Source organism: Chinchilla lanigera, unplaced genomic scaffold (assembly GCF_000276665.1).
Source record: "Chinchilla lanigera isolate Chin_1 unplaced genomic scaffold, ChiLan1.0 scaffold00090, whole genome shotgun sequence".
Taxonomy (NCBI): Eukaryota; Metazoa; Chordata; class Mammalia; order Rodentia; family Chinchillidae; genus Chinchilla; species Chinchilla lanigera.
The window spans coordinates 719,118-737,620 of NW_004955491.1; the positions used below are offsets into that span (position 1 = coordinate 719,118).

General features: G+C 39.3%; 1 protein-coding gene across 6 annotated transcripts in view; it reads right to left on the reverse strand.

Annotated features, from left to right (window-relative positions):
- Positions 1 to 18,503, reverse strand: part of Tpk1 (thiamin pyrophosphokinase 1) — a 346,630-nt gene that overhangs the window by 97,177 nt on the left and 230,950 nt on the right. For all 6 annotated transcript variants that reach the window (XM_013504640.1, XM_005404730.2, XM_013504639.1 and 3 more), the window contains one exon: positions 7,756 to 7,867. In XM_013504640.1, coding sequence (XP_013360094.1) covers positions 7,756 to 7,867 — 112 coding nt within the window. The remainder of the gene's footprint in view (positions 1 to 7,755; positions 7,868 to 18,503) is intronic.

Here is an 18,503-nt window from a genome sequence, read left to right on the forward strand (position 1 = left end):
CCACCTTTGGGTTCATAAGTGGTACCTTCTCACAGTTTCCTCACATGGTGGAAGGGGCAAGGAGTCTCTCTCAGGGCCTCACTGGTAGGAGCTGTAATACCACTCATGAAAGTTCTACTTTTGAGATCTAATCATTTCCAAAAGGCGCCACCTCCTAACACTACGAGGTGAGTGGTGATTAAATTTCAGCAGATAGATGTGGAGGACAGAAACATTCAAAATGCAGCAAACAGGGAATAACTGGTTTGCTAGAAAAGTTTCAAACTCAGAAAATGTTCCTCTCTTTGCTTCGGCTTTGGTAGATGCAAAAACAAACAAACAAAAAAGACACTTAAACTCTTTGTGGTTTGAATTTATACTAGCAGCACCTTCAAGGAAACTTTAATGCCTAGACAGTAAAGTAACCTAGCATTGCTACACCTCAGATAATTTAGCAGAAGCCAACTTAAAATCTGATCTATACGGACATCTTCATCCTAGCATTCTAAGTGTTTTCCCAGATAAAATCTGAACTATCAAAAGATAACCAAATATAAAAAACACAGGGAAGAAAGGTGCTATCATGAATAAAGAATAAAGAAAACACTAAAACAACAGCAGTAAATGAAAGATACAAAGAAACTAGAATACAGTAAATAAATATCATATCATATTCCACCAAATATATTATTACAGCATGTGCGCATTCTAGCATTTTTAAGAAAGACTCCTACAAGTTCAGTCCATGGTTGGCTGCTCCAAGCAGAAATGGCAGGGTGGAAGGGTCTGACAGAGGAAAGCTGTTGGCTCATGGCATCAAGGAAACAGGGGGGAGGAGGGAAGAAGGGGGAGGGGAAGAAGAAGAAGAAGAAGAAGAAGAAGAAGGAGGAGGAGGAGGAGGAGGAGGAGGAGGAGGGGGAGGGGGAGGGGGAGGGGGAGATGGAGATAGAGACAGAGATAGACAGAGAGGGAGGGAGACAGACAAAGCAGAGCTGGGGTAGTTAATACACTCTTTTAAGTCACACTCCCAGTGATTACCTTTCCCACCAGGCACCACTTCCTAACAGGACACTCAGCTATGAACGCCTTCATGGATGAATCCACTGATGAGAATAGTGCCCTTAGGAGCCAATAACCTTCAAAGAGCCCCATCTATGCACACAGGAGACTTACCTTTTAGACGCAAAGCATAACACATCTCAGCTTCTGATATTTAAAAGATATTCTGGGAATTGCTAGAGATACTGGGAAATTGATGGCTTATATTCCTGTTGTATGGACAGCTCCACCTCTACCTTCTTCCCTTGCCTGACTCATGAAGCTCACTGGGGACACAATGGCTGGATTTGCAACAAACATGTTTTTTTCTTTTTTAATCATGAAAGTTACTCTCACGACTCTGTTTCCTAATTGCACACAATACAAAATGAGAAGGAGAGGGAGCCCCCATCACATGGGCTGATATATACAGTACTGACTACTGAAATCTGAATTCATCACAGTCACTTTATTTTCATGAATTAGTAACAAGAGGAAAAACATTCAAAATGTTTTTCAGTATTTACAACACTTTTACTGATCCTGGGTTATATTAAGGTCCAACGTATCCACTCTTGGTTTTTTAAAAGTTGCAAATAAAACCCTCAGTTTTCTTTTAAAAGATTGTTTGATTAATCTTACATTCCTTCATGTGGTAATCTGAGCAATTTTGATGAAGATAACAAAATGTAATACAATAACCATTGTTAATTCCCATCATCTTGTTATGAAATTCTATATCATTTTTATTGTTTTTGTATTGTTTTGTTTTTGTCTTTGTTGTTATTTTCTCTTTAAAATAATAAAATTATAAAAAATTATACTGAATATTACATTTTATGAAGAGAAACAATGACATCTTATGAGACAAAGTTGGAGGATATCAAGGAAACCTAGCTCTGTAACTCCTTACTTCCATACTTTGCTACACGTAGACACCAATTAAGAATGCTTTTTTAAAGCTACCATCTCAGTCACTTCTATTTGTTATACTATGCAGAAGAAAATTTGATATTAACAGAAGTATGATTATATGTAGAAATCCAAATGTGTCTATTATTGTATTTTTATAAAGAATAAAATTGTAACTCCAATAAAAGTTTTGATGGAATTGTGACACTTAAGTTGACAATAAAATTTATGAGGACTAACAAGAGGCCAGGAATATACATGGAAATTTTGAAGAACAAAGTTTGAGTATTCAGTTTCTCAAATTTCATTATTTATTATAAAACTTTCATAATTAAGGTAGGGAATATGCAAACTCAGGGAACAAAACAGAGGTCCCAAAACATACTCAAGCCTATCAAAGTGTTTTGGTATATGACAAATCATTGGAAAAAGCATGAAAATGATGCTTGTTATCATTAGTGTCTAGATGTCTCCCAAAGCCTCATGCAGTCATGGGGGTAGGTTCTAGAGCTTTTGATTGATTCATGGTCCAAGGCTGGGATTATGGGTGTGAGTGCTACACCTGCCCTGGTGCAGGTAGCCTGCATACAATATAAGGGAGGGAAAGAGGCTTGCTCTAGCTGCTCCTACTCCTGTTGCTATTGTTGCTTTTGCTGTTTTCTACTGCCGTGAAGCCATGAACAGTTACCTTCTGCCATATGCCACCTTGCCTTGGAACCAGCTAATTATGGATTGAAATCTCCACAAACTGTGAGTTAAGTAAACGTTTCCTTCTTTTATTCTGGATGTCTGGTATTTTGTTCCAGCAATGAGATAAAAGCAACCAAGACAGAATTTGGTTCCAGAGAAGTGGGGTTGTTGCTATGACTGTATCTGACCATGTGGTTCAAGTGCCTTTGGGAATGGCTTGTGGGAAGAGTTTGGGAAGGTTCAGGGATATCACCTGAAAGAGAAGAGCTGGAATAGAAGGCTATTTTGTACAGGAGATTCTGGTCAGAGCTCAGAAGACCAGAGAGCAGATGAAATCCTGCCAGTAAAGACCATCCTTGGAAAGTTTTTGCTGGGAAGAAGGACTGCATTCGCTGTTGGACTCCAGATGATGTGTGTTATGGTTTCGCAGAAAGTTTATCTGCCTGAGACTGAGATTAAGGGTGGAGCACTAATGTGACAGAAGAAATGGCAAGGTAGTCTAATGTTGAGGCAGTGGCATGGCTGTTATTGGGGGCTTTTAGCCACATTCACATTGTGAATCAAGCACGAAGAGCCCAGCAGGCTCATTTAAAACATGAGTTTGGCCAGAAAGGAAGCTCCAATAAGCAGTGGACTTAGACAGAGCTGAGGAGATCTTCACTGCTGAAAAGGAAGAGGAAAATATAAAAGATGGCCTGAGGGCATCACAAGAAACAGCTAGTCTCCACCCTTTGCAGCCTCAAAACTGCAAAAATGAAAGACTTTCCTTTGAAGACAAACCCGCAGAGCACCATGTTCCAGAATGGTGGCAGCACAGCGAATTTGCTCCTCAGAATTGGATTGAGAGTGCCCAGCAATGCAGGCATTCAACTTCTACAGCCAAGAGAGAGGGAAGCTTGGCTATTGCTCCAGATGGCAGCAGACTGTGGCAGCAGCCACATGGCACTGGTTTTAGGCGCATGCAGAATGCAAGAGCTGTGAGATTAAAAAGTCTTCCACCCAGATTTCAGAAGGCAGTGTGGGAGGCCAGGCAGCGTGTTCCTGAGAAGGCAATATGTGAAGCTGTGAGAGTGAAGCCAAAAGTTCAGTGGCAACTCTAGAAGTTTGAATAAGCCAGGAACGTGGATCATTTGAAGAAACCTACAAAGAGTGAGTGAAGTGGGCCCAGTAGAGAAGCCACGGGAGCTACCACCACCAGCAGTGCCTTAGGGGTGGAGCTACTCAAGCCTTTTGGAGCTCACAACTTGCCACAGGTTGCAATGGATGCTGCACATGAAACTACAGGACTTAATGTTTGCCCTGCCGGGTTTTGGACTTACTTTGGTCCCATTCCTTTGTATGCCGATTTGTAACTTTTGGAATGGAAATGTCTATCTTGTGCCCCTGAATGTTGGAAGTGTTTAATTTTCTTTCTTTTTTTTTTTTGGTTTTTCTCTGGTACCAGGAACCGAACTCATGACCTTGCGCTTGCCAGGCAGGCGCTTTGCTACTGAGCTAAATCCCCAGCCCCGGAAGTGTTTAATTTTCTTTTCATTTGTACAGGGGCTCACAGCTAAGAGTTTGCTTTACATCTTGGAGAAGACTTGGGACTTGGACTTTTCTGCAATTCTGAAACTGTTAGGACTTTGGCAACTCTTAGTTAGATATGGACTAAAATGCTTTTTTCAGAAAGGTATGCACATGAGTCCCTGCAGGGGGCCAGGGGTGGAATGTTATAGTTTCTGTCTGGATGTCCCCCCAAAGCCTCATGCAGTTATGGGGGCTGGTTCTAGAGTTTGTGACTGATTCATGGTCTGATGCTGGGATTATGAGTGTGAGTGCTACACCTGCCCTGGGGCGGGTAGCCTACATATAATATAAGGGAGGAGAAGAGGCTTGCTCTAGCTGCTCCTACCCCTTTTTCTCTTGTTTTTGCTGTTTTCTCCTGCCATGAAGCCATGAACAGTTCCTCTTTGCCATGTGCCACCCTGCCTTGGAACCAGCTGATTACAGACTGAAACCTCCACAAACTGTGAACTAAATAAACCTTTCCTTCCTTAATTTTGGGCATTGGGTATTTTGTCTCAGCAAGGAGAGAAAAATAACTAAGACAATGCTAGAAAAATTAAGTATCAGAAACAAAAGAAGGATATCATAAATACAATGTTTCCTCATATTATACACAAAAATAAATGGTGGATAAAGCAAAGGCCTGAAAATGAAACTTGAAACTAAAGTGAGAATATCTTTATGACCACGGGGAATGGAAGAATGATTTAAGACAGAAAAGTTAAGAATCTTCAAAGAATGAGACTGACACATTTAGCTCAGGTTAACTCAATAACCTCTGTTCACATAAAAACATCATAAAGAAATTGAACACTACTGACAAAGTATTGCCTGGCAAAAGGTAATCAATTTTTAAAGATTTGTAAGAATCAATAGCCCCAAGGAGAAAATCGAAAGAAAGTAGCAATCCACAGAAGTAGAGTGCCATGACCAAGAACCACAAAACGACAGTGACCACAGAGAATTATCATTTACCCTCAGACGGGCAGAGAAGATTAAGTCAGGAATAGGTCAGGATGTGGAGCGGGGAGCCCTGGTCTCATTATGGTTGAGGGCACCATGGCATACCTGTGTGCAGGGTAATATGGCATATTTAGTAAAGAGGACGATGTGGTTATGTATGAAGCAGCAATTGGCTCCCAAGTGTTTATACCCTTGTGAACCTCTTGAATGAGACACAAATCAATGAATGCTCATAGCATATTATTAGGAAATAAAGCACTGAAAATATAGGTAGCTTCAATCATAAATGGAATGTTTCACTCCTGAGAGATGAGATATATCTAGTGTGTCAAAATATACAGTGAACATTGAAATTCTTTTTTTAAAAAAGTATTAGCTTAAAAGACAATGCCATGAATTTCCCTTAGAACACCCCCCCCCTTGCTTCAAACACACTTATCCCATTTATGAAGCAGTTCTCAGTGTCCTCCTTTGTGAGTGTCTTTATAAGGTGCGATCAGTACGGTGAATGCTGCCGCTGAGTGCCATCCAACGGAAAGCCAAGCTTGTAACAACCCTCATCCACCTTTCCCACTAGTTCTGTCTCCATGAGACTTTTGGCTCTTTCCAAAAGTCAAAATCAGCATGAAAGGTAAACACACTAAATCATTTCACAGCATCCACACAACCACAGTTGAAAGAGGAATTGCAGATCTCTGTCTGAAAGTGTCAACAAGAATGAGGTAAGCGTGTTCAAAGAGAGAGAAAGTATTTTGAGGGGGATTAATGGCATTGCCTTTGCTGTAATAAAACTTGAAGAAAGCATATTTTTTGATAACATGAAGTTGCTTTTTACTGGTTTTCATAAAGATAGAGAGAAAAAACGATTATATCAAAAGTCTAAGCAATCAGTAGTGTACAAAGAGGTGCTAACATAATGCATTTAGGCTGGATCAAAACATTGCCACGTATAGGAAGCTTAAGAGCCCTGCTCCTATCATGCCAAAGCCCCTTCAGGGAAACATTTCCTCACCAGAATTAGTATGTGCATATTGCTGCGGAAAACAGGATGCCAGGATTCTCCTAAGAGCCCAGAGGAAGGGTCTCTAACCTGATATTTTAAGATGAGGAGGCATCAGTTGCTATCCTCCTCTTTCTTCAAGCTCCCTCTGCCCTGGTGCAGCCCTGAATGGGTGGTCACCACTGTACTGGGCTTAAGTCCACCACTGTCTAGACTGGGTCCTTGCAAATAATGGGAATTTTTAAAGTAAAACTGTTTATAGGGACTAGGGATTTAGCTCAGCGGCAAAAGCGCCTGCCTGGCAAGCACAAGGTCGTGAGTTCGGTTCCCGGTACCGGAGAAAAACCAAAAAAAAAAAAAAAGTAAAACTGTTTGGGCTGAAATGTTTTCAGAAAGCTTTTAATGGGCGCTCCTGTCAGTTTCAGCCAACAGCTTCAAAGCCTGTCACAGACTTTTGTGCATGCAAGGAAATCCACTCTCTCTGTCCTTTCAAGTTCTGATGAGCTCGGTGGATGAGCTTCAAAACAGCTCCAGTTTTTTCCTAATTGTTTAAGCAGTTGCTCATGGAAATGATTTAAGTAATCTTTTTATCTTTAATATATTTGTTTTGCTTGTGGAAATCTAAGCTGTACATATTAAAAAAGAATGACATGGTTCTATATTTCATTTGTACAGCCTTATAGGTATTGCAATCAAGAGCGTGATCCTTTGGCATTGACTCGGAGGTCTTTGATCAAGCTACTGTTTTTCTTATACTAGAGTTGACTCACTTCATAATGCCTAGTGGATTTTTTTTTGGATGAACATTTAATTCATAAACAGATCCTTTTCACTCTCTGTTCCTTTCAAATCAGTTTTTTAAAAAACTATAATCTAATACAATACATAACTGTTGGAAAACATTTTAAAATTTAATAAGATTAGCTTATCTGTGGATTCTCAAGGGTTTCACAGAATGAAAATAGCAACATCAGAGCATCTACTTCTAAAATGTGAAATAGGATTCAGGTATGCAAAGTCATGAAGAAAGTTGGACAGAGTTCCTGATAGGACAGCAAAAGAACGTTCGATACAGGAAAGGCTAGACTTCATTAGAATGAACTTATTTAGTTAATTTAATTTCAGAAAATTAAAATTAAGCTGAGAACACTGAGAAAATATTTGCAAGTCATATATCTGATAAAGGATATACATGTAGAGCATCCGAAGGACTGTTAAAACAGGAGAAGCTAATTACTACATGAGCACAAGACCTGAATAGAAATTTCTCTAATGAAGATACGCAAATTCCCACAAGAACAAGATGCTTAACATCATTAGTCATCACGAGAAGACTAAACAAAATCATAGCAAGATACCACCTTCACACCCACTGTGATGGCTGCAGGGAAAACAAAATAAAACAAAACAAGGGGGTGCGAGGTTGTAGAGAAACTGGGGTACTCATGTTACCGGTGGGATTGTAAAATGGTGTAGGCACCACGGAAAGTAGTCTGACAGCGCCTTCCACAGATTAAACATGTGCTACCACATGATCCAGTGATTCCACTTCTAGTCTAAGCCAAGGAGACATTACAAAAATAAAGAAAATAACGAAACCTCCCTTCGTGGAAGGGTCTACTCACTGAGGTTCCACTTCAGGCCTGTCGTCGTCACCTGACTGCAAGGCTGTCCAACAGGAACCAGGCCACACCAATCTCCTTCCAATCCAGTGTCTACGTGCAGTTTGTGCTTTCCCTGAAGTGAAGAAGGAATGGCCATTCAGGAAGGGAAGAGAAAGGGAAGGGTGTTACTCTGGCCAGAACACGTGGTAACGTGTCCTGGGTGCTGGCCGAGGACCTTCTACGGTTTCTCTTAATCTTAACAATACATTTACTTAGTATGTGCTGAATAATCCTACAATCTTTCACTTGACTTGATCCTCACAGTAATGTTTCAAGGTAGCTTACTGTTCGTTATTTATTTATTTTTTTGGGTTTTTCTCCGGTACCGGGAACCGAACTCACGACCTTGTGCTTGCCAGGCAGGTGCTTTGCCGCTGAGCTAAATCCCCAGCCCCTTACTGTTCGTTATTAATCTTACACGTGAGAAAACAGAAGCTCACAGACATTAAACATCTCTACCACACAGGTAGAGAGTGCTCCTACCTGTTCCTGTCAAATCCATGCTGAGGATGTAGCGCTATGTGGTCAGCATTCTAGGATCACTAGAAACACTTGTTTGAGTGCACAGAAAGAACTGTTTCCCAAGTAAAAACCTCTGCTTAACTAAACATTGGGTTTCTAGATGTCAAAGTCAACCCTTCCTCCATAGGGAAGGCTCAGGAAAAATGTACCTCTACCAGGAAATACTTCTATGTTCCATGAGAAATGGTATGTTTCTTCCATTCTGATCATAAAAACATAAAATTTATTATCTTTTCAATTTTCCAGATTATGGGAATGTTAAAATTTAATGGAATGCTCAATCAAGGTGACAATATTTGCTTTTAAAATAAGATATTTGGATACCCTCCTGCTTCCTCAAAGTAATAAACATCTATCTATTCTTTCCATTATTACTGGGGAATATAGTCTTTATAGAAAGATAACTCAAGTCCTATGGGAAAATGCCAAGGCACACATACATGCAACAATAGTGGAAAGGTATTTTTCTTAATTCATAGTGCCTTATCTATTCACAATATGATATACAACCAGAATGAAATAACTAGGTCTCCTTTGGTAGTCACTTTACTGTTTCTACTATATCTCTGTACTCTACGTTGTAGGTTACAAATGCAGGTTTATTGTGCTCTATATAAAGTCTCAGAGTGGAAGTGGACTTGCTGTGTCTTTTGTCAAAGAATTGCTTTTACTACTAGGAAAACAACATTGCATATCAGTCCCTGAATTTTAACACACACTCATTCAGATCCTTACCAACTCTACAATTCCTACACACAGTCGCAGAATATGTTTTCTGTTTTTATTTGAACAATGAATCAGACAGTCATGAATGTAGTTAAAAGGGCCTAAATACAATCCAACACCAGGGAATTTTTAAAGGAAACATAAAATACATTTTAAACTTGGTGGCCATCACTGGGAGAAGACAGGCAACAGGCATAGATACAGGAAGCAGTGGACTAAATGCACACAGAGAAACCGGGTGGATTAAAAGCATGACGGACTGCGAGAGGGATAATAATAATGTCCATAAACTGCTGTGGAAAGCAGATGTGAAACTGCCCTTCTCTTCACCCAGCCATAACTTGCTCATATGCGAAGCTTCACACTAGTGTTAGAGACATAACTGTACTTCATAAAACTGATGTGTGCATGGACGGCAAAGGAAATACTACATGTCAGAGAGCTCACTGCAGCTGGGAACTGGGGCAGTGAGTAGGCAGGGTGCTCCCTGAAGAGCAAAGTTTGTGCTGGGGACTGGAGGATGAACAAGCTTCAGCACTGTGAAGAGACAAGGGAGGAGGGGTCTGCAGGCCAAGGGAGCACGTGCCTCAAGTCTATCAGGGAGACGCCAGGCGGCTATGCCTCAAGTCTATCAGGGAGACGCCGGGTGGCATCAGACATCCAATTATGGGCCAAGCAAACAGGGATCTATGTGTTTAAACTGAGCATAGTAGACACAGTTCCTGTACCTGTCCCCCCCATTGCAGCTTGTCCCTAATATTAACTTGCCTTCCCATGGTGCACTTGTTGCAGGTGATGAATAAAGAACGTGTTCAGGGAAGTGAAAGCATTTTGCGTGACACTGAAAATGGTGAATACATGACATCATGCATTCCTCAAAACCCAGAGTGCACCACAGATAGTAAGCTCTCATGCCGGTTGTGAAAATTAGTTAACAATGTATCCATATTCACTCATCGTCTGCAACAAGTGCACCATGGGAAGGCAAGTTAATATTAGGGACAAGCTGCAACGGGGGGGACAGGTACCGGAACTGTGTCTAATATGTTCGGTTTTCCACAAGCCTAAAAACGCTCTGAAGAAAGTCTGTTATTTTAAATGCGTCTCACAGCGATTGCTTTGCTTCTCACTGCTGGCGTGGGGCCGAGTGCATGAGCTGGTGGGTTTGAAACTTGCACTAGATGAACGGTGTCACACCACACCCAGACGACATGCAGCTGCTCCTCTGCAGCCGTTACCGTGCATTCTGTCATTACCTCTCCAAATAGTTTTTATTGTAAGGCACGAGCTGCATTTATTGCTTTCTGTGAAGTCTTCTGTGAACCAACTTCGGTGCAATAGCTTGCCACAGAAACTCGAGTTTGGTTTCTCCTTACCATGCTCCATTGCAGAAATAATCATCTCTACAGACAGAAATCCTACATATAATACAAACAACCGAAGGTAGGACGCTTCGAATGCTTCTGAAATAATGGAAGCCTCTTATGTGATTAAACCAGTTGAGGACAGAGGAATTGGCAGAAGTTCTGATTTTCTTAGAGTTAATTTTGGTTTCACCAGCAAAGCAATAAGCACTTGTTACGAAAGGGGATCCTGGTCCAGTTTGCAGCTGGAATGCTGTAGTCCAGAGCGGCCACCAGAAAATACCACACTATCGGAAAGGCTTCCTCCTGTGAACCTCTAACTTCCTGGGAACTGGGAGCCGACAGCATAGGAAAAAGGCAATCAAACTTTGGTATGCTTGTTGTCCCTGCTAATGTTAGGAAAGAAGGACAAAAAAAAAATTTTTTTCAACTGGTGGCTATTAACTCCCTGAGAGAAGTCTTCAACTTGTATCCTATAATGCAAAGGAAACAGCACATATACATGTTCACGTTTATTTTCCCGGGGAGAGGAAAGGCTGTTACAAAATCACTGACTTAAAAGACCGTAGTAAGCTTTCTTACCCACCCTTGCTATGTATTCATTGCCTTCCTCATATTTTTAAGAATCAACAGACCTTAAAATTTTCAATCTGGGAATAAACTGGTTTGCAGGCTGGAGAAGGCACAGATAAATCTTCGCTTATAATCAATTAATAATTTTTCTCTCATTCCACAAAGGTGTTTGCCATATGTGAATGGTCTTTGTGTTCATAAATATGCAGATTTAATGTTTTTTTTTTGTTTTTGTTAAGAGCAGTTTTATGCTTTCTTCTTGCACCTTAAAGTCTACGTGACATCTTTAATGGAGGAATTTTGGTTCAGTCCCTAGATTTCTCAATTAATAATATATGCTTGTCTCTGTGTGGTTAGACACAGCAGCCATACAGCCTGACATTAAAGAACTTCCCGCAGGATTTATGCCATTACTAAAGACTAGAGGCACATGAGCTAATCATTTACTTCCATCTCGTCCCATGAATCATCACACGGGTTCCTTCTCTGTCCTCCATTCTGAGCTAAGACAACTCTTTGAAGTCGAAGGCAGTACTGTACAGTAAAGGAGAGACAAAAATCAATCCCACACAGTTTGCTCCTCCAATTGTGGTTATTTGATCAGATCTAATAACCTTAATAAGGAATGAACTTATAACTTAGTGAAAGGTCATAAAGATGTTGTATGACACATATACTGGGTACTGTGCTTCAGATCATGATAATCACAGCATCATGGATTACTTTCCCTATACCATAATTCCCAACTAGAACAATGCTCATATAGACTCCTGTAAAAGTGTAAGAATTCTCTGTCACTTTGTTTTGTATTATTTTTCTCCTTTGCAAATAACTATAACTTAACTAAAAGATGAAAGCAAACCCTATGTTTTGCATTTGAAAACCACCAAACATACAGGCATTTGAATTTCTGTTCACATCTCTGAAATCTTAGCTGCAATAAGGATGTCAACAGTTTTGCTGAGATATCTTAGTGTAGATCTCACAAAATATGCAGGGAATTAATAAGGTCATCACAGGAAGAGCCCAAGGGTACTTTCTATTTAATGTGGAAGATTCCAGGAGCAGGAGCTAATGATAGTTTATAAAGTAGATAACCATGTGGCACGTTTCTATTCACGTGTAACTTTCATTTCATGGCCAATGACACCCAGAACTGCAAACACATAGTTAGAACCAGTAAAAACTGAGGGTAGCTGCAGAGCGACAAACAGAATGCTAACCTCTGGGAGCTCGTCTTTTGTTAGTTCCTCTGGGTGCTTTAAAAATTTATCAACAAAACTGCAAGAGACTGAATAGCCTATAAGAGAAAAAGCAAAGAAACAGACACAAGGACCAACCAGGAGACATTTACTGGGAGAAGATACTACTCATACTCCGATATAGACTTGTGCTGGGATATTTTCATGTTGTGATTGTTCACATGACAGAGAGGAATCACAAGAAAAAAACTGTCTCCTCAGAAAACTTGTACTTGTAAAACCTCGAACATACAGATTTGTACATTTTCTTTTCTCCGCTCCATTCATGTCGCATTCAAAATTGAAGTGTGGAAAGTTTACTTGAGATTCGGCTTGTACTGAATCGGATCTATCTATATTACATATATATGTAATGTACTGTAATAGATGTACTGACACTGCTATATAAAACATTACATGAATGTGTAATGTACTGTAATGTATTTAATGTCTGTAGTGAATTGATGTTCTGTGTATATAAAAGTGACATATATGTAAAGCTATATGTCTGTATAGCTTTTATATAGCTGTAAGTGGCTTTCAGAGTTTCAGATCACATTAGACTGTTTGTCAAAGTCTTTTCTACAGAATACTGCTCCCCAAGTCAAGTAAGGTTAGAAAAATTGCTTCCAGGATTACGCCCTTGACAATAACAGTGCATACCAGCATGTTCTATGTTCTAGGTAGTCTAGCATTAAAACACAAGCAAAAAGAAAAGAAAAAGTGTTTACCTAAATGAGTGTTTCTCTAATTCCCTTAACCACTGAGCACCCGTTTTTCAAATGATACCTTGTGATTTCCTATGGAAGATGCATTTCATGAAATCTACTCAGGAAACAACATGTTGACTTGGAATAGTGGTCACTTCATACATACTTTCTGCAACTATGATGTTTTAGTGTTTCCAAGGTCAGAATACTTCAAAGGCCAGGCGTGGTGGTGCATGCCTATAATCCCAGTACTTGGGAGGCTGAGTCAGATGTATCCTCATGAGTTTGAGGCCAGCCTGAATTATAGAGCAAGACCTTGTGCCAAGAAAGCAAAAATAAATAAATACATAGAAAAGGAACATTTCAAAGATGTTTAAAACGTATAACATATTTTTGTTTCGGAACATATTCAATAACCTTAGCCTGAAATCATGTATGTTCTAACATGAGTTACTGCTACTCTCCTATTAAATAGCTAATAGAAATGGTTATCCAGAAGTAAACTTTTCTAATGCTAGGTAAGAGTTTACCCAAAAGTCAAAAATGTGAAATAACTGCTACAGACAATAAAATACTACAATGACAGGAAAATTTTATTAACCTCCTAATACTGGACTATCACTTAAGAAAAGTTATAAAATCAGTAGCTCCTCTGTGTTCTATCACCTCTGTATTTGTATTTCTGTCCAATGTCCTACCTTATCTTCATGCTTTCTTTTTATTCTATTCAGAGAAAAAAATCTGCTGAGTCAAACTGTCAAAAACTTACTCTTGGCCTCTCCAAAGATACTGACCTTTTGAACAATGGCTTCAAAAGACAGCATTTATCCCAGAAGTAAACGCCTTTAACAGTGGACAGGTTACACTGAAAGATATATTTCTGAGTCAACGATTGATCACAGAATTCTCAAATGATTTCAAACAAATGCTCTTCTACTTAGTACAGAGTAACATCAGGATGTCCACACTGTTCTGTCTGTTCCTCTACTATATCTGGACCTATGATCCAAACACCCAACAGGCAAAGGGCAAGCCCTACTTTTTTATGACCCTTCCTGCTATACTCCACCCAGCACAGATGACTTCCTTCTAACTGCTAGTCTTTAATTATTTGTGCCACAAAAGGTAGCATTTTCCTCCTGGAATGCATCTCCCAGATGGGGTCATACTGTAGCTCTAAAAATGATAAAATTTCTGTATAGGTTAAGCACTTGCATTTTTTTTCTTATTGGATTTATAGCACAGTGGGAGGAACATATTCTGTGTCTAAGAACTACCTAATTGAAAGGAAAAAGTATTTATGAGAAAGTGTTAACATGCTTTGCAAAGTCTTTTTTTAAAGTTGAGAGAAGATCCAGGTGATGTGAAAATACTCACAATTGAGACCCAATATCATTGTCTAGTTTGCTGAATTTTACGCCTGGACAAATCAGCACACAACTAATATTTATAAATACCCCAATAACAGAATTTGATGTACACGTATAATTTTATATGTTATACATTTTTATTTTATGTACAATGTAAATTATAATACTGTCTAATTCAGTTATTTGCAGGACCATTATTAAATCTATAGGGCTTTATATGATAAATGTTAATTTATCTATCCCTTTTCTTTCTGTCAGGTATCACGCAACCAAAAGTGTTTTTTTCTGCCAGTTTTTCTTTTTCTCATTTGAAAACCTACTGACTCGGCCTCAATTATTCTTAAATATGTATAATTATCTTTCAGTAAGAACAACATAAAATACTAGAGCAGAGAGAAAGAAAAAAATGTCACCTGAACACTTTATGCTATACCTGCATGACACAAGATTGTAATGTCCATAATGTAAAGGTTGTTTTTATTCTAACATTTTGGCCCAGACACATGGACATTACAATCTTGTTAGAAGTAGTATTTTTGTTTGTTTGCTTTTAGCGGTACCGGGGATCAAACTCACAACCTAGCGCTTGCCCAGCAGGCGCTTATGCCACTGAGCTAAATCCCCAGCCCCTTGTTATAGTAGTCTTAATTCCATACCTCTTCTAGATAAAGTAAGAGCATTTCTTATCAGAAATACAAATGTGCTGATTCTGTTTGGCGTGGAGTTACTTTGGCAGTGATGGAGGGAAATATAGTTTTTGACACTTGGAGGAAAAATTATGGTAAGATTTCTGAGACAAATATGCCTTCACTTACATTTCTGTGCTGTCAAGAGAGTGCTGTACATCCGTGCACAATTACACAGTCCATGTGTGCTGAGGTAGAAGTCATAGCTGATCTTACACCATTACCTTTGTCACAAATCACCCAGAGGACACCTGTGGGGACCCCAAGCAGCCCTTTAGGAGACCCACAGGGAGAGGAGCACAGCCCACCCCACTCCACCTCCATCAGCAGCCAGGAGCAACGGGACATGCACGCAGAGGCCTGAGGCCTGCGGGACTTAATGAGTACCCGTGCTCAAAGGGTCGGGCCTTGTCCACAATTCAGAGACCCTCAGAGATGAACACATCAGGTGTTGCTTTAAGGAGGCAGGTGTCTGAGTGGTTCACGCGATAACCACCATGCTCTCCGGCCCAGGGTGCCTTTCCAGGTGAACGGATTCCTCTGGGTCCCCACTGCTGACTGTGCTCAGTCTCTGCGTCCTTTCTGCTTTTTTAAGTGTCCATAAAACAGAAAAAAATAGGTCTTACAAAACCTGTCGTTCAAAGAATATGTGGATTCCTTTTAAAAAGTAGAAGACTGACAAGTTTTTATTTGTTGTTTCTAAAGGGAAGAAACAAAACACACTACCACTGCTTTCCTCCTCGTCTCTCGAGGTTATCTCAACTGATTTTTCTCTCCTTTTTCAAAATTTCTTTCTAAGCTATGAACCTGGGAAAGCTAATGATGAAGTAAGAGAAAAATGTTCCCTAACAGTTATGAAATTAAGATAGATGACATAATCACTAAAACAGAACATTTTATGCTTAGTGCCCCATCAGTGCTCAAACTCACTATACTGTACGAAATTAGTAAAAAAAAAAGTATGTCAAAGCAAGAATGGGTCATATTTCACAATGAACTTGGCACAGTGGGAAAAAGAATTTCACTGTATATACATTAACTGTCTTTCTTTTTTTTATTTTTATTTTTTTATTTTAAGGATAAAAGAAGGGAAACATTAACAGACATACAACATTTTACAACATATCACAAGCACAATACAGACAATACAGAGTTACAAACAAAGTGGTAGGGAATTAACAATGGTGGTTGTATTACATATTGATATCTTCAAAGTGGCTTCTCATGAAAACAGATATAGACATGCAATACTGGTCAACCAAAGACTCATTGACAGTTTCTTTCAGCATAGAAATAGAAGACAGAAGAACAACCATGGTAACTATCCTGTATATACATACATACAAAATTTCTCCTTCTTTCCCTTCTCTTTTCCCACATCCCAGAAGCCCTTTACTCTTCGGTGGTTTCCTATCATTTCACAGTGTCTATCATACCTCCGAGTTTAAATTAACTCTTTCAAGTTTTACACTAGTGACACAATGCGGTGCTTGCACATGTATGTTTGATTTATTTCACTTATGAGTATGGTCTCTAGTTGTGACCATTTAAATATAAAGGCCTCGAGTTTATCTTTCTTTACAGCTGAGTAATATTCCATTATATAAAAGTACCATAATTTTCTTATCCAATCCTCGGTGGATGGACATTTGGGTTGCTTCCACATTTTAGCAATTACAAATTGTGCTGCTATGAACATAGGTGCACATATATCACTGTGATATGATGTTTTTAGATCTTCTGGGAAAATACCCAGCAGAGGGATAGCTGGGTTGAATGGGACCTCTAAACCTAGTTTTCGGAGGAATCTCCAAACTGATTTCCACAGTGGTTTCACCAGTCTGCATTCCCACCAGCAGTGGAGAAGGGTTCCTATTTCTCCACAGCCTCGCCAGCATTTGTTATTGGTTGATTTCTTAATGCTAGCCATTCTTACTGGGGTAAGGTGGAATCTTAGTGTTGTTTTAATTTGCATTTCTCGAATGACTAATGATGTTGAACATTTTCTCATATATTTATTTGCCATTTGTATCTCCTTGTCTGAGAAATGTGTGTTCATCTCAGCTGCCCATTTTTGGATTGGGTCTTTGAATTTGGAGGGGCTGAAATTTTTTAATTCTTTATATGTTCTAGATAGAAGCCCTTTGTCTGAGGGACAATCAGCTAAAATTTTTCCCAAGTTTGTGGGTTTTCTTTTGACTCTGCTGGTGATTTCTTTAGATGTGCAGAAACTTTTCAGTAGGATGAGATCCCAGTTGTTGATTCTTTCAAGTGTTTCACATGCAATTTGGTTTTTATTCATGAACTCTCTGCCTACCCCTATGTCTTCGAGGTTTTTACCTACTTTCTCTTCCAATAGATTTAGTGTTTCTGGTTTAATATTGAGATCTGTGAACCATTTTGACTTGAGTTTGGTGCATGGTGATAGGCTAACTGTCTTACTTTCAATCCAAGGGTTACTTCAGCTGTCTTAAATAAATGGCAAAATATTACCTGATTATTTTAAATTTTATTTGCATGTTATAAAATTTTCGAAATTAGATATTCTAATTCCCGGCGTATTTCAGTGAGCACACATAAACCTGACTCCTGGGGTTCTCTACCATGTGATTTCTATTTTTCTAAATTTTTTACATGCTAAATTTTGTTTTCGTTTTGCTATTACCAATTTTTGGTACCCTAGAAATTCCCCTGTAATAGAAAAGAACAGGTACTCACCACAAAGCAGAATTACCAACAAATTTATGGCCTTATCAGTTGACAGGGAAGGTCAGAGCTTCCCTGATTTTATTCATAACCCTGCGCCAGCTTTCAATTCTTTGAAAATTGCTCCTTGATACCCGGCTTCCCTGAAATCACACAGAGTGGCAGCCACTCTCTTACGGTATAAATCAGATTCTAAATAACTGATAGTGCTTTTCTTCTTCCAGAGCTGGACAAGAAAAGTACTGCATTTTCATTGTTGGAAGAAGGCACTTAGAAAAACCAGTGCACCGGGATGTTCTGAGGGTTTAATTTCTACAGTCATCTGTAAAAAAGCGATCTTTGGGATCATAGGAAAAAAAAAAGGTCTTGCTCTTGCACACAACTCACACTTTAATGACCTCTCTTTTCGATTCCCAAAACCAAATGTAGTACCATCACTTACATAGTGACTGCTCATTAATAGTACTAGTCCCGTCCTCACACAGTTGTTTCAGCTCTACAACAAGCAAACTGTGCATAATTTAGGCACCCTATGACACAAAACAATGACAGAGTGCCAAGTGAAATAGATATAAACGACTATTTACAGAGAATGAGTAAAATTAAGGAGAAAAATTTTTGAAAGAAGACTAAATCTTTTGGAGTTTTTCCTGTGTCGGTAATTTTCTTTGTTGCAGAGGTCACAAAGAAATAGGTTGGGGCAGTGTTTACTGTAATTATTAGTAAATTATTTAAAAATATTTAGCACTTAGTATCGCCGTGATGGTGCTTGTGTATTTCTTCTGACACATACTGAAGCACCAATGGAATT